The following is a 25,085-nucleotide window of genomic DNA, read 5'->3' as shown; positions in this document are numbered from 1 at the left end:
TCGAGACTAAAACAAACAAATGAGAAGCAATCGCACATGTCAGCAGCGTCTTTCATTTCTTATAAATTTTCAAAAGCCGATCTACGTAATGGAGTTCCACCAACGCGTGTCCTTGCTACTAAAACAACAATAAATAAAAGAAACAACAGCTTATCAGGATCTACATTCTCATATCACAGGATTTCTTGTACCAGTCTGCACCGACTGCTGCTCGTCGTCTTCTGCGCCACTTTGCTTCTAACAGGTGGGATCTAAACTCCATTAACATTTTTCTCCTCATCAGTCTCTGTAATTACTACTCAAACATTACTTAAATTACTACTCAAACAAAATACTACTAAAAAAATTACTACTCAAATAACTATTCAAGCAGCTTAAGCATTCCATTATTGCACTGTCAGCGCAAGTAGGAAAAATTTTCAGCTTAATGATGCAATCTTAGAAGTTTCCGAGCAAAATTAACTTGTAATTTCATGAAAAGGTTCATGTGATGTGGGCTTATATAAGTAATAAGTGCATTCTGAGGTTCATTGTCATTATTTCTGTGTTTGTATAAAAACGATTGAGCTTCAAACATATGACAGGGTAGTGAGTTGCCCTGTGTTTACTCACGAACAATTTGCTCAAAACATGATTTTTGTTTGCATTAATTGGGTTCAGTTTTTTCTTTGACTGAAATTCAGCACTGACTGTAGCTTTTGAAGGACACAATAAGTCATATTTCAGAGTTTCATTCAGGAAAATGAGGGAAAACTGAATTAATTTTCATTTGCAAATATTGTTAATTGTAATTCCAAATCCTACTTATAATACACGATCATAATCGTAAATCAGTATTTCGCCTATGCAAAATTAATTAAAAGTCTTGATGTCAAACTTTATAAAATCCTTTAATTTTCGCTCGGGAGTGCCTTGGTCTCAGTTATGCATTGAACCTCACTTAAATACTTTTAACTGCTTTTTATAGTTCACTCTCCAAGCGATTGAAGATTTGCCAGATTCAGATTATTGAAGCTTTTTTTTAAGATGAACTACCATATATGAAACAAATAAAAAATTAGAATAAAAAAAACGATAATTCGCCAATTGTCGCTTCAGAGAAATCTTGCCTTATTGCCCACGTTCGTTAATATTGGGCATGCACCATGATTAATATATTATTAATAATGGCACGGAGCCGTTATGGAACTACTTGTCTTGTGGCATTGATGTAGGCTGTTGAAGTATGGATTTTCATCTCTAAATAATAGTTCAAATCTTAACAAAGCCTTACGTTGTTTAATTATGCTTATTATGTACTCGTATATTTATGCATATTTGTGTATCTTAAAGAAGAACGCAATTAACTCTTGAATTATGTTAGCATTCTTCTGAATAGTTGATCGTTGTAACAACAGGAAAGCTCATGAGCTGAAAACTATAAAGTCTAGACCCTGGAGATTGGTTTTAGAGTCGGAAAGTTTGACCGGTAAATTGTAACTTCAGTCGAATTTACTTCCTCCCCGGAATATAATGGTGTTCAGACGACCATGAATACTCATGATAATGCTTGCATCTTCTTGTATCGATGTTAGCCCACAGCAGCGTTCATAAATGCTAATCATCATAAGCAAACCAAAATTATTGAACAAAATTTCAACCCGACATATACATATACCCTGAATAACTCAGTTGATGCAGCAAAAATACGGTGTACTCAGTTTAAGATCCCCAATGACATAGCAATAAGATAAAAATTATCCACTCACTGAGTGGACCATGCAAGTGTTAATGGAAGTACCGAAGCAGCAATCATAACAATACAAGGAAACTCGTATGCGCACTAACATCATCATCAGGACGGCCAAATGTGCGGGTCATTGCTGCGAACTGCGGGACACATTCAGCAAGAATGGCACCTTATCTCCTGATTTGCTGGTTTAAACAATAATGTTGAGCTTCTGTTCTCCATCATAGCTGCTCTCGGAGCGAGTGCTATTCATATACGTTCATTTAAGTAACGGCTGCGCTTCTCTTTAAAACTGCTGTATGCTATCCTAGCGGAAAAGTGATGATTTAATAGGTTTTAGAGTTGAAGTGTGGAATTGTTGCGTTCACTGTTGGTATGAAGATATTCCCGCAAGTTGGTATGAATTTGAACCGATTATTAGCACGTTTTGCTCCCAGAGTGTTTATGCCATAGAAGATCGACCTTCCTCTGTTAAAAACTTACTTTTTAGTTGTATAGTTGCGTTGCATGGCATCAACATTGTTTGCAATATAACTGAAATCAGGTTTGCAGCATCAGAATCGTCAGGTTCAAATGAGAAGAACAGCATGGTATCAAAACCTTAATGTTAAAGTGTGAAGAACCGTCAAGTTTATCAAGGCTCATGAGAAAATCCATTAATATTTTTCTAAATACTACTCTGGGTTAGAAATAACCAACTATATGAACTCCTTCTCTGCCTCTGTTGAAACCGCACGAACAAACGGTTTAAAGTGATCGCTAGTAAACGATTGTAATCTGAAATACAAGTAAGAGCTTTAATGCTTAAGCTTTGTTTCTTCACGGGTAATCATGCCCCACAATTAATTACTGATAATTTTCAATTATTGTTCCAGCTATTTTTATTTTTATCTTGAGTGAAGTTCGAAAACCCTCGGACTGTTTTCAGCAGCGTTCGAGCAAGTTTCTTGACTGAAGAGGACAAGGTTAAAATTTTGAACTTAAGTTCTATTATTTAATTTGCGAACATTCGTGGTTTCAATATTTGTACAAAACATATAGAAATAATTTAGGTTTACTATTCGTTGGCATTACAAATACGACTACTTAATCGTTTCGCTTTTACTGGCGTGAACTCTGACTTTCTTTGATCAAGTACCATTGCATTTGAATGCAGCGCACTCTAAAGTTTTTGTTGGTCGGTAAAAAGGCATCAACCACTGCTAAGAAAGTAAGCCGTTCCATTCATTTTACGCAGAAGCCGAGCAGGATTATTTTTTAGATTTTTCAACTTTCAGTGTTTTCAAGTTAACACGCTGGCCCTACCTGTAAAATCATAATTTATTTAATTTTTAAACAGAGATTTCCAAATCGCTTCCTTCGCATTCAACACTAGTTCGTATACTTCAGATTATTATCATTCAAAATTGAATCCAAAATTTCATTTCGAATAAGAAATCGTAGTCGGGTTAGTTTGGTGTTCCGTTTTAATGGGTAAGAACTCCTCTACTGAGAGGCAGAATTTTACTACTTCTACCTGAGGCCAAATGCTTCTAAATTCCGACTTATTTTAATAGTAAGAATGCCTTATTCTTGTTGGTCTCAGGTAATGAGTGTATTCTATTTTGCTGGAATGGCTACTTTGAAAATGTCCCGTGATATTTTGAGTCTGCGGAATCTTATTTGCCCTCAATTTCGAAAACAATTGAAATAACTCTAGTAAGTTGGTTAGGACAGAGGATTTCATGACTGAAGGCAGAAATCAATACCTACTGCCTTCACAGGAAGCTGCACTGAAGACTGACTGAAGACTTGACTGAAGTTTGTAGCAATGCTTTAAACGCGAGAATAAAGATGTGAGAGAATTTGAAATATCTTCGCATGTTTTGAAAATGTTTCATTCGCAAAGTTTTTAAGTTTATCATTCCTAAGTAGCTACATTTTTTCAGTTGGCCAGTAAAAAGCGAAAGTTAAGTGTATGTAAAGTCTTCAAACAGATAATTTGAAAAATTGAATCCTCATTGAATTCTTCGCCAAACTTATTTCGTGTGAATGGTCGCACCTGGGGGGAGTCAAGTTTCTACAATACATAATAAAACTTACATTTTAATAATGAGCCAATGATGAAACCAACCTAGAAGAAAAATCACGTACTTCACTCTACTGACAGCATATGAACACGGATTGAACTCGGGTTCGCCTGTGTTGCCCATTTTTAGCGCATTTTCTCATTTATGGAAAAAATGGACTATTGTGCTCGCCATGTCCGTCTGTCCATCTGTCTGTCCGTCCGTCCGTGACCTCAAGTTTTCGTCGACGAGAAAATTCGCTCTCTGTCACTCACTGCAGTGAGTACTGAGTTATATTTTTTAAATTCTGTCACTGAACTGACTGTAAAGCACTGGTGAACTGAATGTTAGGAGCGTGGATCCGAGCTGTTAGTGCCGATATCAACGCGCAGAATCCCTCAAAACAGAATCGATCTGAATTGTTGATGCCGAATTCAACGCATAGGAGCCCTCGCAGCAGCGTCGACATGAGCAATTTGTGCTGAATTCAACGAGCTGAAACACTCAAAACAACGTCACTTTTCGTACTGAATTCAGGTCTTTTTAATGCACAAGCAAAGATTGATTTCCTGTGAGCTGTGTTGCTCAAGCCTCAATAGACTGATATAGTGCCAGGCTCTGCAGTAGCGAAGAAGCGTTCGTCGATGTCAATTACGCCGTCCGTAATTCATTTTTGAGCGCGGTAACAAACTGGTTAGCTGAGAAAGGATACTCAAGAAAGTTAAAATGCCAAATGAGCCTCTAAGTAAAAATTGTAAAAAATTATTTTTAGACAGATTAGATTTCATTAGTAACATTTCATTCACTGTCCGATGTTATTCACGAATTAAGACTATGCATTTGTTTTCTATTGTAAATATGCTTATATTCTGAATGGATATTTTCAACGATATATTTTTTGAGACTTTTGTAATTGCGCTTACACTCATATTTTCACTGCAATTATTTCAATGAGATTTGCTGGGAATAGAGAAGGAAACCTCCCTCTCGTCTCTATATTTTATGACTTGCATAAATTTTCGCTGCAACTCTCCGTTCATTTTCAACTTATTTCGGTTTCAAGAACTGAGATCAAATAATTGACTAATTGCCTTCGCAATTGTCAGCTCGAATTTATGGCATAGAAATATTTCTGTGCTCTTTTTTTTTGTATTTAGTTGCGGCGATTAGATTTCAAACTTTTAATTATAACTCTAGCGCATTTTTTTCAAAAACTATCGGTGATACAATCAGTTTTGATGTTATAAAAACATTTTGAGCAAAAGCTGTAATTATAATTTCAACAAATAACGTGTTGTTTCCTTTTCCACTTCAGTAAGTGGGTTAATGTAACTACAGAATAAATTACCTATCAATTGTTCCTCTATATCAAATTTTAATGCCTTATCTTCAAAGTAATCTATTCATTCTCTTCGTTCGTCGTACAACATGGCCTTACACTCCCATGTTGAAAGTGAAGAAGAAAAACCGATGCTGCGAATTTAAAGCTTACCAACATTTATTGATGTCCATGTTAAGCTATGTGATCTTCCTATTATAAGTGGAAAGCAAATGTTTTGCTCTATTTTAATTTACTGATTACTTTTAATAAGAAAATCTTTATATATCAAGCACACCATAAAAATTACGTATTTAGTTTTTATGGATTTTTATTTCTTTTATTTCCTAATAGAGAGAAAGTAAAATTTATGTAAAAATTTTGTAATGTATAAATGTCGTATGAATTTTATTTTTTAGTTTTTACTTGTCCTAAAACTTCCAAAAATATTTTTCAAGAATAATTCCAGCTTGGCCAGCGAGAATATTTCGCAGCATTCTTGCAACCACGGCTACAGCAGTGCACGCAAGCCGAGTCTCTCGCAGAGCTTGCCGGCCTTATCGCCTGCACCAGCGCCGCTACATGGCAGGTGCCGGCGGTACGCATATGTACACATTGAGCTTGCGACATTTTTCTGCACAAGTCTGTCAGAATTACCGATGTTGTAGGCATGACTAACGGAGGCCTAGGTTAACGTCGTTTGGATATTGATTGGGAAGCGTTTTTCAAGAAAAGTAATATAATTTTTTCCAAACGAATCACGCAAATTTTAATAAGGTCTAGAAAAATGTTTTGCGCAGATCGGTTTCAAACGGTGTTGGCACCATCCTCCACAAGAAAGAGATCAATGTGACTCCCCTTTCTTCTCTCAAACATTAGTATAATGGTTTTCCTGCATCAATACGCCAAAAGTTTCCAGAGTTCCGCACCAGAAGTTTCTCGGGAATCAATCTGCGTGGAATGCTGGATGCTGTGGTCGTATTGTTATGCCCTTAGAGTTTTCCATCTCCAGGCTACGAGAAGAACCGCCTCCCTGAGTGCTGGTCAAGCCTTTTGAAAAGACCTGAGGACCGTGGAAGCCATCGATCTAAATGGTTATTCTGTGTCTTTTTAAGGAAAGACCGATCTGATATTGCAATATCAATATAAGAAAGCCTTCAGGAATATTTGGCTGGTGCCATATAAGAACGGTCGGTCTATCGGAAGCAACTTTGTATCCAATACAATAAACAATACAAGCAGCGACTGAGGCACGATCGCCACGACCTCTTCAAACGAATGCTATCATCTGCCATAATGGCCGCGTCACGTTTCCTTGTTTCACATAATACTGATAGATTAATTGCGTACTCTTTTCGCCAACATTATGCCTCGGCTGTGGCAATCGTATATATTGTACACTGCAAAACGAAATCTCTAATATCAGTGTAGGGTTAATTGATAATGTGCACAGAAATGTGCTGGAAATTAAGGAGATATAACTTAAGTGCTTTAAAAAAACTGCATAAAGGTTTCCGGCGGGCTCCATCGATATTTTTGAATAAGATTCTTCGGAGAATTTATATCAATTCTGGATTAGTAAAATTGGGTAACTTGGCGTTGATTACTAAAATTTATTTGTCACTGATAAAACATGCTTAAGTATAAGGTAATATTTATTGGAAAAGAGGTAAAATAGTAAAAGATAATATTTATTTAATATAGCGTTTTGATCCTTGTGCGGTTTTATCTTATTTACTGGATAATAAGAGGACCTATTCGAAAATAGCAGGTTTTCATCAACGGATGCTGTTATGCCTAACGCCTCGTATTTTATTAATACCATCTTTCGTTATTCATCTTTTTGTTGACTAATTTGTTACTGTTGTTTATTTGGGCAGTTTAAGACAGCGAATACTAAATATAATACCCAAACCGATTCACTGACTAAAAGGTCTTGCTCAATAATTTGTTGCTATTGTTTGTAGATAAAATCTTTGAAATAACAAAGCTCAAGAATTTATATTATCATCAGAAAGTATTACAAAATTTTCCACTAATTTGTGATAAAGTCCGAGAACATTTTAATATGGTTACATACACATATATGGTTACGTGTTGCAGCCATATGCACTTAGCTACATCAATTCTGATCAATTACTGGGCCTTGTGACTCGAGTTCCACACGACTCAATTTGTTTTGATTGCCAGTTCCACTTTTCAACTCAATTTGTTTGGGTGACGAAATTGATCGATGTTACACTGTGACTTAGCGAAGTGAAATTGTATCATGTTTTGGCAACTAAAAGTAAGGCCTGGCGTAAAAAGTACCGCACCAGCCTACGATCGAAATCGGTAATCGCTTAAAACATTTTCCATTACGAGATTTTCCTTCATTTGAAGTAAATTATTCCTTTGCGTTTCAACTCTGCTAATATATAGCGAGCTTACATTAGCAGAATGAATTTATTTAAGGTAGGTTCCTAAAAAATTATTTCTAAAACTATTAATGCCAGGTGACGTCATCATTGAAGTCGTAGGAGTCACAAGGCATTCGAACAACCACGTTGTTATCGACCAACTCCACTCAAAACGAATCTACTTTGAGGTGCCGAAAGGGATCCCGTCAATCACTTTATAAGGAAGATCGCGCCAATTTTTTCGCCTCAGCTACAATGCCTGAACATTTCATACTCGGGTGGCTTGATTCCAGTCAATTACCTTGGACAGATTCCTCAAGAGCCACGGATGGTTTAGCCTGGCATATAAAGTTACGACATCAGGCGCTGGTAAGCGGCCTGAAACTCCGTTCTGAGAGTTCCGTTTTCCATTCCACGACTTTCGAATTGCCAATAGGCCAAATTCGCACAAACGCGATTAACAATTCTCTATTTTCCTTAGAATGAAATTGTCTCTAAATTTTGATTTCATTAATGTTAAATTAAAAAATCTACGTCTATTTACTTCAAATCAAATTTTCTACGCACATTTTTGTGGCGTCTTTTTTTTTTGTTTCATTCAAACATGCGATCAAATTCCTCGGCAGCTGCATTTTCTAAATCCAGTTTAATTTGAAATTTGTAGTTTGGTTACGAATGTGTTGTTCATATAAAAATTATGTTTGAATGATTTAAACATTAACCTATTGACAACGTTAGCATGAAAACTGGAAAATTCATATAGAAAGACGGAATCAGATGACTACTTAACGTAATAATTAGTCTGATTAGATTTCCAAACAATTGATCTAAGGCCAAAAGCACGCGTGAACATAGAAGATTCAATTTTATCTCCATGCACGTATATCATGAAGTGTCAAAATATCCGAGCTGAATCAGCACACAACACGGTACACAAGAGTGAGTGAAATAGGATTTGTATCAGAGCACAACACGGTACACAAGAGTGAGTGAAATAGGATTTGTATCAGAGCACAACACGGTACACAAGAGTGAGTGAAGCAGGATTTGTATCAGAGCACAACACGGTACACAAGAGTGAGTGAAGCAGGATTTGTATCAGACCACAACACGGTACACAAGAGTGAGTGATGCAGGATTTGTATAAGAGCACAACACGGTACACAAGAGTGAGTGAAGCAGGATTTGTATCAGACCACAACACGGTACACAAGAGTGAGTGAAGCAGGATTTGTATCAGACCACAACACGGTACACAAGAGTGAGTGATGCAGGATTTGTATCAGACCACAACACGGTACACAAGAGTGAGTGAAGCAGGATTTGTATCAGACCACAACACGGTACACAAGAGTGAGTAAAATTGGATTTGTAATAAAGTCCGTAATAAAGTCAACACGGGTCGCAAGAGTCATATTTTATTTCAAACTATGTAAACATGTACGTAATCTAAACACCGTTAATGGACTGATCACTTAACTGAAGTTAAATTTTGTTAAAAATCCCATACAAGGCGTCAGATTAAATGGTTTTCGTTTTGAATAGTTTCTTTGCCTGAAAGCTTCTTCTAAGCAAAGGTTTAGGTTCCATGTCCAAAAAGTTTTACCTCGTATATTTGCTTCTGCAATTAGGTAGACATTTTCCCAACTGAGAACTACAGAAGTAAAACTAAGTTTTCTCACATGTCTTGTTACTAATACAGGAATATTTCACACTTGCTATTCGACGGAACGGTTACTGATTTAAAATGATCGTAAAAGCTCTTCGTAAAACAATATCAAACTTTATTTTCGACGCTGTTTGTGATTTTTATGCACGGTAGAAATGGTTTCCTGTAAATGGGTAAAGAACTGAAACCTTGAAAAGAGATTTCAGCGCAACATGAATTAATAACATTTTGAGGTTATTAAAGATATTAAGCCTTTGTTTTAAATTTTTCGAAAACAATATAGCTTAGAGTATCACCTTAATTTACGACATTTGATTGGTATTGGTGCTCTTCTAGCAAGGCAATAGGGGAGTTACTCATCAAAGATTTAGCTTCTTAGAACGTATTGATTGCTAGCATGACGAATGTTATAAAAATTAATATAATTGTCAATTGAAACTGTTTATCTCTTTTATTTTAAATCCATCAAATTGAGCCTAAATTTGATAAACATTTTGGGAATTTTCGTAGTTCGGAGCAATGTTTTGACGTTATTTTCCAAGTTGAACGACTACATATTGCGTATTACATACAGGCACCGCACGCGATTCAATTGAATCAAATGCTTGAGGTAATTCGATGATCGGACTTTCATTCAGACCGCGCCTCTCTTAAAGCTCTTTATTTCATCTTCTAGGAAAAGCTTTTCCAATGTGACATTTTAAATTTTTTAACCAACTGATCCCTGCATAATTTTATCCCCTTATGCAGAGGGGATCGCGCAAACAAAATATGCTACTGCAGTCGTAAGCTTAGGCAATTATAGCAAATTCAAGAGGTATGTCTGGGATTGGGGGGAATTGAATTGCGAGCTACTTTTCATCCTCGGGAGTTGCGGGGGCATCGTTTACTTTAAAAAATTCTGCTTGTCTTTGCATAGAATAATTATTTCTGAGGCACGTGATGCTGGAGCGCAGATGTCGAAAAATTGTGTTGCTTCTTAATTGAAAGCTTTAAGATTGTTCGGATGTGAAAAGAATTGTGACAGATTTCAAATATAATATCATGCAAATAATATTTGTTAACATGAAATTTCGTTGATGTAAGCAGTTGTTGTCACTTTATTTAAAATTTATCGTGAAGGAACTGAAATCATACTGCCCTTTTGCCTGTCAGTGTTCTAAATTGCTATTAAATGAATACTGTTGAGTAATTTTTGTTCCTTAGATAAATGAACTTACTGTTTATTCATTTATTAATTTACACATAGTTATGGAAATTGCGAAATTCCTGAGAATGAGAAATTTCCGAAACTATATAATATAAAACTATATAATTTTTTCACCTAATGAGAGAAAAATTGGAGTTGTTTTTCAAATACCAGGCATGCGTTGAATTTGCATTGTTCTACTAAAATATGAACAGATTAATTGCCTAACTCAAGTTATTTCATATTTTGGAAGTACTGAATATTCATTCTTCTTTTGAAATTTAATCCGAGTGTAAGTCAACGCCGAAAAATAGGAAAATATTGTCGACGTGTTATTTTCAGCAGCGTGACACGAGTTGTTTTCATAAATTGCGGTCAACAGCTCCGGGCTTCGTCCTCGTGATTGATGGAAGTTTTTGTCGATCAGGAACTGGAGTTAATGAAGAGCTGTCATTTATTTTCTGTCACTGCGGTTCCGGGAGATAGTGGGATCCCAAAAGATTAATGGCGGCCCAATTTCATAAATTTTAATTGAGTTAAAGATGAATTTTGTGTGGATTTTCTTCCCAGTAAAGTAGCTACAAAATTGACAAGCTTTCATTAAATAACTGAAGTGATTCAACGGACCAAATAATAACATAAATACACGTAAAAAATATAGTAGTTTTCGCTGTTCACAAAGAAAAATATTTTTTCTTAACTTGAAGATGACACTCGTAGCAAATATTATTGATCTGCTCAAACTTTGTTATCAAACATTATTTATATGTATTATCTAATTCTGACGACGGAATTGATAAAGAAACCCCCGCTAATGAAAATATATGATGAAAATTTTCTTTTTTAATTTTCACGATGCAGTTTTGTCATGGAAACGATCCATCGTCTGTAAAATTCCACCTCAAACTTTTTTCTACCACTTAACGTTCTTTCACGTTCTGAAGTGATGAAAATCGTGTAATATTTTCTGCCATTAAATAACGTGTAGTATTGAAGATAAATAAAAATCGAGAAATTTCATTTGATTTTCTCTTGATGCTACCTATAAATTAGCTGATTTACAGATTTCATCATGGCAATCACAAGTGTTTATTTCTATTTTAAGGATCTTAATGGTATTTAACTCAGAATTTCTTGGAAATTTCAATCACCGCGAATCAACCAAAAATTGTAAGAAATAAAACATTTAAGATTATAAAATTGCTAATCAATTTTCCTCTTAAGGGCTGATATAATATGTATTTTTAAGCACACTCTTGAAAAATTTTTCCTCGCCTACAATACGCCATATATCACAATGAAAGTTCCACAGTTGACTTTAATTACGCATCTAAAGGCGTGTCTTGCTAGTAATAATCCGGAAAAATGACTCCTGCTGCGATAAAGCTCAACATTTACAACATTTTAGACCAGAAAGCTTAATTAAGAGTTAATGTAAATCTCTTTGTTTGATGGGACAAAACAAATATTTGATGACAGAGTAGCACCTAAGGCGAGAAATTTTCTCGTAAATGAGAGCACTGAATAATTTGCACCATCACAAACCTAACTTAGAAGTGCTGCTGCTTGTATGTTATCTGTATGAATGATGCAATGGATAAAAGATGATAATAATATACTAGGTTATGGAGAATTTACAACGTATATATTGCAGCATCGTTCGTGGTCTACGTCCTATGAAAATTAAATGCTCACTGACAAGTATTGCTGCTACCGTACACACAAGGTTCTGCATATACATTTAGGTTCTAGAGATGATAGGTCAGGTTAACGCGACACACTGTATAGGCCATTATATGAATTTAATAGAAGATTCGGTAAGAAAATGTTATTTATTCTTTAAATACTTTCCCAAAACTATAATCTTTTGCAGTTCCAAGTTAAACAAATGGTTATTGTTATGTAAATTTTTAATTTCAGATAAATAAAGTATAAGAATGATGTGATGAAAGAAAGTTATCATTTTCTCTGCTACCTGCAAGCAGAAATGTAGTTTCATTAGTTCCGCTTCTGCATTAAATTATTATGCCACATGACAATCGAGCTAACGAGCAGAAACATGACACTCTTTCGGCTACACGCTCATTCATCCAAGAGTTTTGTTTCTAAAATATTCCATTTTTGAACACAATGCTTCTCAAAACTTATTACAGGACAACACTTTTATTAAGCGTTCACTCTAAGCGTGTATTTGCCACCTCAAATTCTTCGTTATACATGACAGGTACGCGAGCAGACGAGCTGGAGTATCGTCTCACCCGCTACCTCATGGCGAACTACGACCCCTCGGTGAGACCTGCGCACAACTCTTCTGAACCTCTGTCGGTTGTCTTCGGGCTCAGCCTGCACAGCATCATTGATGTGGTGAGCGCCTAGGAACACATTTTTTAGATAAAGATTAAGTATAATTAAGTTTTCTTATAGGAGAAAACTTATCTGTAAGCGGAATGAACTTTGCTGTTAAGTTTAATCATTGCATAGTTAGGCAGTAGTACGTAGAAGAAGCAATGCCACTTGAGTTAAGTATTAGATTTATATTTTCTTGCTCTGATCTGCGATTTTAATCGATAATGTGGCACGCATTACAGCAACAGCTTTTGCCCATTCCAATCCCTTCGGAAAGGCATGGTAACCAAGTTAAAGCATTAAACTCGTAACAGAGGCACTTTTCCTCGGCTTCTCAATCTGATCTCTGTTATTCGAGCGCCCCAAGCCATTGCTTTAAAAACATTGGCGTTCCTTCGCAGACAATGGAGCAGAAATTTAAACTCTTCTCAAGAGGAAATTTTCGAAGCATATGTAAATGTTTCACCCTTCACGCGAATGAATGGACCTCTGATAAAATCAGGTGAAAGTTTGTCGAGTCTCGGGAAATTCGCTCCACTCTGGCACGCTTGATCGCATTCTTCGGAGTAGTCGTAAAGAGTAACTTTAGTGACAGCTGAGCTCCGGAACAGAACCAGTAACTGCGAGGCAAACGTTGCAGAATGAGTTTAGGCTGCGTTCGCGTTCTGAATGTACCAGAAGTAACGAATTAAATATTTAATTACAAATATTACAGGTTTGTTTGTTTCATCGTGTGTTTGAAGCCCATGACCAAACTTTTGCTCTGTCATCTACATTTTAATTGTAGATTAATGTAAAATTCATTATGTTTGAAATTTGCGAGTTTGTTCTGGATTACTCGGGAATCAAATTTAGAACACCATTAACCGAAATCTGTTATTCCTGATTTCTCGAAACCCGTTTATAATAATTAAGCTTTCGTATTCGTACTAAATAAAAATGCGTCTTAAGGCCAACTTAGAATTTTAGCTTCATATCATTAGCTGTTGGTCTGATTGCAGAATTTAATGGTTCACTGTTGGACGGTTTATGTGTTCTTATACAAATCATTTACTTGCGACGTTCCATACCATCTTACTTCAAGTTTCATGTCTGATTCATGTGGCATCCAGTTTAAATTTATTTAACGAGACGTGAACATGTTGAATGCGCCTAAAATCGCAACTTTCGAAATTTCCGGACAGCTATTTAAATTGTCTTGAAACACCAATAATTCGAAATTTGAAAATCGTACGATTAGTTTTTTCATTTGGCTAGATAATGCGTCACTGTGCGTCGGTACATCACATGGTGCGGTAGCAGCACAGCCGGGATGTGGTCCCGTTTCGTGCCAGGCTTTGATGGTTCATCTGTCCCTAAGACAGCAGAAAGCAAACAATATGGCTGTTTGAAGTTTTGCTCATTATTTTAATTGCGTACATTTTTCGGGGTCATGACATTTTTTAATCCTGTAAAATTTAGAAAGAACTTTCTTTCTAAAAAAATCTTGTCGAAGTTTTTTTTTGTGAATTTTTTTTTCAGTTTTTTGGGTTTATATTTATGAGCATCTATGACAAGCCAGTAATTTTATTCTCTGTAAATGTATGCATACAATAAGATAAGAATTGGTAATTCGAGTTTGGTGGTAGTTATATGTTACGATTTAGTTACGTACTGGTTAACAGTAAATGAAATTATTATTTTATATATCTAAACCTTGCAAACTTGAAAACATCTTAGACTAATGAACACACAATCTCAATCTGGTATTGTGGAATATAAATTAGTCTCGTTCGCTTTCCTAAGACGAGAGCCGAGTCTTGTTATCTTCATTTGTAGGAAATCATAGAACTAATCAAATATATTCGATCAGCTATTAACATGTTATTTACATCTAACATGTTTATATTTACATTTAACATGTTATTTACCACAAGAAGCGTTATTAGCTCACTGGCAAAATGAACTATTGGATAAAATGATTGGAAATTAATTGAAAGAAGTCCAACAAGTACTCTGCCAGAAAAAATTAAATACATACTTTCAATTTATATTCATACGGATAATTGAAATTTCATTTTCCATCAAATCATCCTAATGCGGTTTTTAAAATTAAAGTTAAATTCAAATTCAGCATCGCTACGTCCGATCAGATACCATTTTCATCATTTATTATTAACCCACGTTGACGAGAAGTCTGCATTTCTCATGAGTGCAACTTGATAATTTTTTATTACATAAACTAAATTATTAAATTTTGTTCCTGTTCTGTTTCTATCTGTCTTACAATTTTGTTTACTCCCAAATATACTAATAAAGAATATCCTTAGAGGATGATAATCAAGTATAGTTAGAACCTTCAGATCATCACATTTTTTTAAGTACATTTTTTAGAAGAATCGACAGCGATTACGCATGTTAAAAAGATCCACTCATATACAACTCGTTCAACTTCGTCGTTCCTAAGAAAATTGGACGTTCTTCAATGCCGCTTCCGTGAAAATAGAGCCTTTCTATTCCTCTTGAAGAAGCTCGGAGACAAACTTCCCGATCGAAGGAATATTTACGACAGAACTGGTCGCTCAGTACCAGCAAATTTTCTTGCCCACGAGTCCGGAGTTTTCCTAAATGCTGGACACTTCACCTGCGCCCAAATTGTGCCACCAACTGCAAGCTCCAGAATAACTGATGAGGCACTCGCGATATAACATCATTAAATGATTTACAGTCTCGACTTGTCGGTTAATGACTGCAATGACTGAAGAAATGAATGCGGCTTCTCCAATTAGCATTTTCAAGTTTTTCCAGTGTCTAGTTGAACTCAAAGGATGTAATCGTCATATGATGATTGTCATATGATGAAAATCTATCAGAAATAATGAACTATAATACAGGTTGAAAAAATCAAATTTCAAGAACATTAGGCTTGCCTGGAAAGGAATAGAAAAAGGATTTTTATGTAAATTGTTAATGATCTTTTTACCAACATAATCTAACTGTACTTAGAAAATATCGCCTTTATTTCCTGTCTTTTTTGCGGAGTAACGCAAAAGTCAACATGTGTAATTTAGAAGCCTTTAGCTCATTATATCGGATCAAAAATAATAGACCATTCGAAACAAAATTAAATATTGATAGCAAAAACCCCGTTCCTGCGAGCTATGTGAGTCTTGTAACTCTTAAAACCGAGCAGACTTCCGCGTCGCTGCCTCCGCAGACCTTCAGCAATTTCTGCTTTACAATAGAGAGTTCGCTTCGAAGACAAGCCCATTTTTGTGATCAAGTAGAAGGCAAGTCTGAGTTGATACTCTTGTTTAAAACTGCTCTCTCTTTGAACACAGAGCCTACGTCCTCGTAATTGCTGGGTGAGATTTGGAACATTCTCGAGTGTCGTTTCAGTCGGCATTGTGAGCCGCCGAGATTCTCTTCGAGATTCGTGAGCAATTTGCGGATGCGCTCCCGAGTCGCGCAATTCAATGGCTGTTAGATTGAAGAGAGATCAGTGGATGACTTAGTTTAATTTGGGCAGTATGTAAACGTAGCTTTTCTAGTTTCATCTAATTTTGTCAGACTTTTAGGATATTTAACGAGGAATTTCCTATATATTCTTTACATGCGTGAATGATTTTGTTATTTGAACTTTTCAGGAATGGGTACCAGTTCTTCCAAAACACATAACTAAACATGGAAGTAATATTTTGTCATTATATGCGAATTTAGCTATTATTTTTGTATATTTTATGTGCAGGTATGCACATGAAATGCTTGCATATCATATGTACCACAAATTGATTCGAAAGCACCACTTTGTGTATAATTTAATTCGAATGACAGGAATCTTCGCCGAAATAAATGGAAACAGCGGTTTAACCTGAATTCGAAATACAAATTATTTCAGATTGTTTTAATCATCGTCAAATACAAATAAAACAGAGCAATTTTTATTTTAATAAATTTCGTAATATTGTTTCAAAAATTATGTTTGAATGTTTCATCTTTGTGGAAACGTTCATTAAAAAACATTTATTGGATTGCCAATCAAAAGAAAGCAGAGCAGTGTGAGTGCACTTATCGTACAATAAAATGGATAGCATCAGTGAAAATATATTTATTTATTTTTTTTTGTAAAATTTATGCCAGTTAGTTCCTAAAAGGGCTTCTTTAACATTTCTTCACTATTTTGTATGAATATGTTTTTTTTCTAGACGAAATATCAGTATCAAGAAATTCCGATTAAAACGCTGATTTTTTCGATTAGGTCTCTAAATCAGCTTTAGGTTAGGTTTAGGATTAGGTCTACTTTAGCTTCATTTCATTCATTTTCAGTGTATAGAAGATTTCCTTCTTGTTCTGTCAGGACGAGAAGAACCAAATTCTCACTACGAACTGCTGGCTCACGCAAGTCTGGATCGACGCTCACCTCATTTGGAACGCGTCGGATTTCGGTGGCATTTCTGTCATCAGAGTCCCATACGACAAAGTCTGGAAGCCTGACATTATTCTCTACAACAAGTCAGTATATAATTTAGAATTTATTATTTTCAATAATATCAATAAAGAATGCCATCAGTCCTCACAAATTAATTAGCTAGTGACTATAGTTGGTGAGGATTTCCTAGTCACATAGTTAGTTCTCACCAACTATTCGATTTGTCTTCATTGCAAAATTGTATACATTGATAATTCTTGTTGCAATATAATTTATATTAATGACATCCACCCCGTTCTCCACTCGAATCCTTAGCAGTATATTAAAATATTTTTTCAATAGGCAACTTTTGTCAACAATCGTCGAGTTTGTCAATACAAAGACATGCTTCCCGATCGGTCAATAGAACGCTTCAATTACCCATGAATATACTAACAAGAACTATATTCATATTGCACGTTGCAGTGCCGACGCCCAATATAGTGCATCGACCATCAATACAAACGTCATAGTGAAATCCAACGGCGAGGTGACGTGGCTGTCGCACGGCATCTACAGGTCATCTTGCGAGATGAATGTCGAGTATTTCCCCTTCGACGTCCAGAGCTGCAAGATGAAATGGTCAAGTTGGACATACGACGGTTACCAGGTATTCCAATCACTGAATTCATAGTATTTATCCTATGATATTCAGAGCTGCAAAATGAAATGGTCAAGTTTGACGTATGACAGTTACCAGGTATTCCAATCACTGAATTCATAGTATTTAACCTTTGATATTCAGAGCTGCAAAATGAAATGGTCAAGTTGGACATATGACAGTTACCAGGTATTAAAACCACTGAATTTATAGTATTTCCCCTTTGATATTCAGAGCTATAAAATGAAATCGGGCAGGTTCGGAATATACGACGGCTACCAAGTATTCAAACCATTGAATGCTGGTACATTGAACTGCGGTAATGAACTGTGGTACTTTCCGATAACGTTTGAAGCAGAAGCAATAAGGTGTTTTACGATGGTTAGCATGAATTCTTTCTTAATATGGAACTTTTTAGCGCATTTTTTCATTTATGGAAAAAAATGCGCTATTGTGCTCGTCATGTCTTTCCATCCGTTCGTTACTTCACGAAAAAATGCGCTCTCTGTCACTCACTGCAGTGAGTACTGATCTATTTTTTTATTAGAATACCGCGACAAAGGCCAAATTTGCTCATATAAACCTTCCTCTTACCATTGTTCCAACGGGCAAAGTCTCCTAAGATTGATCTTAAGACTGGGTATCAATCCTAATGCCGATATCGCATCAATGTATAATATATTGATTAAATTGCGTCAGAGGTGCTGGAAGCATTCATCGGTTGCACACACCGACTCCCTGTTGTGTTTATTTCGCGAGACGCGCTGCGGGCTGAGTTTAGCCCTGGGGTTCCAATGTAACAAGAACGGAAAACTGTGGCCATTTTTGTATTTTCTCGCTAGAATTGCTTCCATTATCATAACGTAAAAGAAAATGCATAGAGGAAAACAGTATGCCTCTCGGAGACCACCACTGCCGTGCTTCGAATGGACCACCATGATCCCTCCCTACATAAACGTAACCTCAAACACTTTCAGACTACACGTTGTCAGGGGAAAAAGTTTTGTCTACTTCTAGGGTGCAATAAAATGGATTTGCAATCAGGATCTATAATTAGTGCGAGGCCTGGCAAATGCAGCAGAAATTATTGTTTATGGAAATACGGAGAAAAAAGTTTCCAGATTTCTCATTGTTTATAATTATTACTTTAGGTTCTAGCTCAACCTAATTTCTTCCGAACAAAAATAACTTTTCTCTTCAATTATGATCGAACATTTTGTGTCCATTACACCTATAATTTTTTTCTGATGGAGTAAGTTTTCACCTAACCTAATGTCAGTAACAAAATAATTATTTTCTTTCGCAATGTATAGTAGCGCGTCATGAATTTATATATCAAATAAACAAGACACTATCTCTCCCCTCACAATTCTTGGTTCTGTCACCCACAGTTGGACCTGGCGCAACAGATGGAGGAAGGGGATATGTCGAATTACAAGCCCAACGGCGAGTTCGACTTGGACGCTTTTACTTCTGTACGGACGGTGGCCATTTATTCCTGCTGTCCAGAACCGTACCCAGATATCACCTATACCATCTTATTAAGAAGAAGACCGATGTTCTACGTCTTCAACCTTATTCTACCTTGCTTACTTATTAATGGAATAGGTAAGATTTTTGGCAGTAATATGGTCCTGGATTTTTCTGGTGTATGAATTTCAATGAAATGAGTCAGAGGTGATGAAATTATACAATACAATAATATATTTCAGCATTGATAGAGGCATTATTATATACGATTAGTATTTTATTTGCGAACGATTGCAATATAAAGCATTCCAGAGATCAAAGTCACGTGTTTAATGTTTACTTTATAACGCGCCACATCTTAATTATCATGAGCGAGCTTATTAATTTTAACGAAGCAAATATACCATCAGTGCAATCGGGCGAAAATTTAATGGCGTACCGTACTTCCTCTACAATGACCAAACGGTTTATTGAATTATTTCAGAGCAAGTCATTCACAAGCTGACAGTATCGAATTGGTGTCAATTGCATTCCGATTCCGTCGCCAAATTTCGTTCCTCGTCATTTCGATTATTTCTGGTGACTGAATTCACGCATATTTTCTTGAGAAAATTGTTTGAATATGTGCTGGAAAGTTAGTGATAAATGCAATAACTGTGACAACAGAATCCATGAAGTTGAGTAGAGAATGTCCGAGCCAACAAGCGCTGTAAATGTTTTTGAGTGTTGGTTTTAGTTTAAACCTCGTTTGTAAAGGACAGGAATAGTTTGATAGAGTGCAGAGTTAACACAAAGTCCTTTATTGCCTCACCTACAGCCTTGTTAGTGTTTTACGTGCCAAGCGAGTCGGGTGAGAAAGTCACGCTCGGCATCTCTGCGCTGCTCAGCATGACTGTCTTCCTCATCACCATCAGGGAGAGTCTGCCACCCACCGAGAAAACTCCGCTAATTAGTGAGTGTTAAGTTAACAGGTAATTAAAATCATCATGGAAACGCTTGATTCTCCCAAAAACTTGCTTATTAGTGAGTGTTAATTAAGTTGAATTGTAATTAAAACCATCATGGAAACGCTTGTTTCTCCCAAAAACTTACTAATTAGTGAGTGTTAAGTTGAATGGTAATTAAAACCATCATGGGAACGATGGTTTCTGCCCAAAAAATTGCTAATTAGTGACTGTTAAGTTGAATGGTAATTAAAACCATCATGGGAACGCTTGTTTCTCCCAAAAACTTACTAATTAGTGAGTGTTAAGTTGAATGGTAATTAAAATAATTATGGAAACGCTTGTTTCTCTCCAAAACTTTGCTAATTAGTGGTAAGTGTTAGGTTGAATGGTAATTAAAACCATCATGGAAACGCTTGTTTCTCACAAAAACTTGCTAATTCTTATTCTTAAATATTAACCATAGCAAGAATCTTATTACGTCCTCAGGGTTGTTTCCGGTTAATATCAAATTCAAAAAATCATGCTTAAATTGCTTTCAGAACAAAGCCATTTAATCTTGGGAGACTCTTTTGAAGGCGATATAATACTCTAATGTTGATATCGCTCATGCCATATTCATAAATTTAAGAAATAAGTTTTATTAACCAGCTTCTACTGAATTTCATTGTAATATCGTAAAAAGTAATAGTTCGTTTCGGCCTGAAATTTTCTTCCTTCCATCCTAAGCATCAGTCTGAAAATAAAATATTTTGAGTTCTTCTCCAGTGATTGCTCTGTAATTCCATTTATGAATGACCAATTTATTGCGGAAGTCAAATTTTGCCTTGCGCAGCTATTAGTTCTAGGTTATCAAAATAATACTGTGATAGTAGTTCGTAGGCATGTGTACTTTTATTCAAAGAGTATTTAGAGTATTATAGGTAGTCTCAACATAAAACGATTGTGGGCATCGTTCCTCTCTCTTTGAAGAATCATTGGATGCAGCCGATTAATTTTTTAATATTTTCAGTATCATATAATAACTGTGACATGTTAACAGCAATCAACCTCGATCCTGGTTATCTATGGTATTCCTGAATCAAGATGTATCTTTAACAAGTCGAAGAAAATTTTTTGAAATGCATATAATAAGAGAAAATTAGATTAAATTACATCATAATTATCACCAAAATACATGTAATAACAAAGCGCGAATAACATTTTAAATGAAACTATTGTCTCATGTCAGCATTAATACGAGCGTTCACAAATAATTTCAGTTTAACAAAGCCAAGTTTCAGGCTCTACTGAGCAATTTAAACTTTAAAGTTGTTTACACTCAAACCTTTGTTACGCACATTAATTGCCGTCAATTAGGGAAGTGCAGTATGGAAGCGTTGGCCTTTGACGCATTATTTTTGCTAACACTTGCTATCATGAGCTATAACTTGTTGATTAACCTGATGGAAGTTCTGCTAATGGTACTTGTATACTGATACTGTTTGATGTACGCTAATGTTTGATGTTTCGTTATGCGAGTTGAATGGGGTTATTTTTTTGTCATTAATTGTAAATCAAAACGAATATGAACAAACTCTGGAGAGAGAGCCTTTCTGCCTTCTGAATATTCATTTCGGGAAAGACGAATACCGTTAGCAACTCGGTTAAACTTTGAGGGCCGGTAAGGTTTAAACTTTAAGGCATCGAAAAAGTTTTTTAGATTGCCTAATAATATACTAATTACGTGCATTAAACTACAAAAAACTTCGAAACTGCAGGAAAATTAACCTTTATAAAATGTTGAAGACCGAAAATTGGGACTACCAAAAATGAAATAATTGTTTCATCTATCTTCAAGAAAGTTTTTACCGACGAAACGAACCGTGAAACGAAAAAAATCGCATCTTAAAACTCCAAAGAAGAAACCTGCTACTATAAAAATAAAAATGTTAATAATAAACAAAGCAATACAAGATGACCACCAAGTACAAAGCGCCACGACCAGGAAACGTACATGGTAATGCAGTTCTTTATAGGCTTGTAATATAATTTTATTCAGGCTTGTACTACGGAGTTACCATTTGCTTGGTGACGCTCGCCTCGGCGCTAAGCGTGCTCACCTTGAACCTGCACCACCGCGGCCTGCGCGGCGTCGAGGTGCCGCCTCTCGCCCGCAAAATCATCTTAGGTTGGGGGGCCAAGTTTGTCTTGCTCAACTTTAAGGACTCCGAAGCGCAGGCTAAAGCGGTGAGCTTGCACTCTGTATGCTGTCTTTTCTTGAATGCTTTGACTGCAATTTACATGCGCTGCTCTACGGGAAATAGGATGAATTCGAGACCCCAGTTTGAGGCTAGATCTTTTTCTGCTGATCCCGGTTATTTGCTTTGTGTTATTAAATTAAATTTATTTGTTATCATTGAGAGTTCTTTCAATTATGTAAATGGGTCAAATGAATTCAACAGCTTAAGAAACTAGTTTATGTGATTCTAAAATTTTCCGCATTGTTAATGAATTTGAAATAGTCTTAACTCTGCATGGCGAACAATGTACTCCATGCCTGATGAAACAATGGCTGTTGATAAAAAGTTTTTTTATTCTAAATTTCTAAAATTTTAATTTGTTCTCATGCCTTTTTTTGCTCAGTGTTGAACTTTATTATATACTTAAACTTTTCGTTTTATAAATTTATACAAACTCGCAACGATGTCTTCTAGTGATTAATTGTTATATTAATAAATAACAATTGTATTTTCAAACGGGTACTAAAGTATCTTCAAGCACTGACTCGAATCTACGATATGGAAGTCATTTTCTTGCTTATTCCCGAGCTCAACAATCTTGAATTACTCATCTGCAAAAAATTTTCCATACCCAGAAACTCCGGAGTGGTGGTTCACGGGACACGGAGAAGTTCCAGATGCACGATCTCGACCCCATGGAGCACATGGAGCGGTTCAGCCACTTTGACCCTTTCAGCGTGTCGCCACATTTCTCGCCGCGCCACAGACTAAACCACTCCAGCAATGACCTCATCCACGCTCACTCCACCGGCCCCACCTCCCCGATCATGGGCACCTCCGCTGAAATGACGGGTAATACGTGGCGATACCTGTGAAAAATATATTACTGAAGTCTTCCATTTATTCATAAATCTAGGATCTATAATTGAGAAATACAAATTGCCACTCGTTGTTAATTTCCACTAGTATATTTTTAGAAATAAATTTAAAGTTTTTATCTGTCTATACCATTTACGTAGTGGGTTCTCGTTCAATTTATTTGCTATAAATTTTACTAATCATTCGTCAAATGGAAGATTCTGTCCTTAGATAACAATCAAAGATTATTTTTTATCGCGGTTCTTGGCTCTTCTGGGTTCATTAGAGTTCGAGCAGCAGTTTTTGCGGGTGCTCAGGAAGGTTCAGCAAACGATCGACAAGAACGAGACGAGGCTCTCCGACCAAGACCGAAGGGAGGCCATCAAAGACGAGTGGCAGAGGGTGAGTTCTATTCCAATAATTAATTTTAATTTTATTTTGGATTAGGAACTTGAAAATGATCTATAAATTTTGTTCTGATCTTAAAATTTAATATGATTTTAATTCTTAGTTTTAATTATGTTATTACTCAACAACACGCCCAACTTTCAACAAAATCGGTAGCCTTTAAGGCGTATTATTACAATCTGAAATTTTTTTCAATCAAAATTATTTGAATCATTGAAATTTAAAAGCTAAAGTTTGCCGAGTTAGCATTAAAGCCAACAGCAACAGCGAACAGATTATCAGAGCTATGAACGGAATTGTATGTGGTGTCTCTCAAGAATTGAAATTGACTTGAATGTTTCCCTAGGAAGAATCAGAAGGGATATTGCTGAATTCCGATCAAATTATAGTTTGGACATAAATTTTTAATCTAAATCCGAACCTCTTGAACTAAAATCATATGACATTGATCTTTGATCTGTAAATAATAATGAAACTAAGAAAATAAAATGTTTGAAGCCCTATGATTCAGGTTTTGCCTAAAAGGTATTATTTTGTCTATTGCCGTGATAAAATTCGAGTATTGTTTCAACAATAGAATTGTTTCTAAATTAAGTGAAATTTTTGCGACTTGGGACAGATGGTGTTTCAGAATCCATGCTACAATATTGTGGCACGATACGGCATTCCCAGGAATCTTCTCTTAGCTACCTACAAATAGTTTAATTGATGAAAATTATTTACATGTTGGCAATGGAAGCCGCGCATTCGATTCTGTTTGAATTAAAATCAATCTTAATTAGTGTTTTCGGGAACATGATTTCGTCGATGCAACAGTTTTTGGTTAATATTCCCATATTTATATGAATTAAATCCTATTTTCAACATTTCAGGCTCATAAATAAAGCTCAGGCTCATCATAAATAAATTATCCGTTGCAGAAGCTTGATGAGAATTTACCACTCTTAGGAAAATTAAATATTTTGAAACAATCACATCATACAATTTTTAGCACATTATCACCTTGAATAAACCTCTTTGTCATGTAAAAAACGCGTTGTTAAGGCTTGAATTTTAAGATAGTTATATTTCAGTAGAATGAAATATTCTGATACAATCTCATCGTATAATTTTTATCACATTATTACCTAGAATGAACCTTTATATCATGTAAAAAACGCGTTGTTAAGGCTTGAACTTTAAGATAGTTATGGCTCAAAGCTCGCAACGTTGCCTCGGGTGCTCAGGTCTCGATGGTGCTGGACCGAGCCTTGCTGCTGTGTTTCGTGCTGGCGACCAGCGTGGCCACCTCCTGCATTCTGCTGTCATCGCCTCATGGACCTTAGTCTCGCTTCTCATTTTTACTTGATTTAATCAGCGAACTTATTTTGTATTTTTGTAATTTTAGTTTTATTCTTTTTTATTACATATAATAATTGCACTAAATTTTTAATTTTG

General features: G+C 35.8%; 1 protein-coding gene across 1 annotated transcript; it reads left to right on the top strand.

The window, feature by feature from the left end:
• LOC108680081 (neuronal acetylcholine receptor subunit alpha-10) lies at positions 1–24,997 on the top strand. Its single transcript, XM_018168839.2, has 10 exons — positions 1–244; positions 12,577–12,716; positions 17,035–17,189; positions 17,572–17,755; positions 19,138–19,354; positions 20,034–20,168; positions 22,202–22,389; positions 23,018–23,234; positions 23,527–23,642; positions 24,875–24,997. The coding sequence occupies exons 1-10, from the start codon at positions 37–39 to the stop codon at positions 24,971–24,973; spliced, it is 1,659 nt and encodes a 552-aa protein (XP_018024328.1). The 5' UTR covers positions 1–36; the 3' UTR covers positions 24,974–24,997.
• The last annotated feature ends 88 nt before the right edge of the window (positions 24,998–25,085 follow it).

This window comes from Hyalella azteca, unplaced genomic scaffold, assembly GCF_000764305.2.
Source record: "Hyalella azteca isolate HAZT.00-mixed unplaced genomic scaffold, Hazt_2.0.2 contig9978, whole genome shotgun sequence".
NCBI lineage: Eukaryota > Metazoa > Arthropoda > Malacostraca > Amphipoda > Hyalellidae > Hyalella > Hyalella azteca.
Note: the sequence above shows the minus strand (reverse complement) of the source record. Positions and strands in the feature narration are given on the sequence as shown.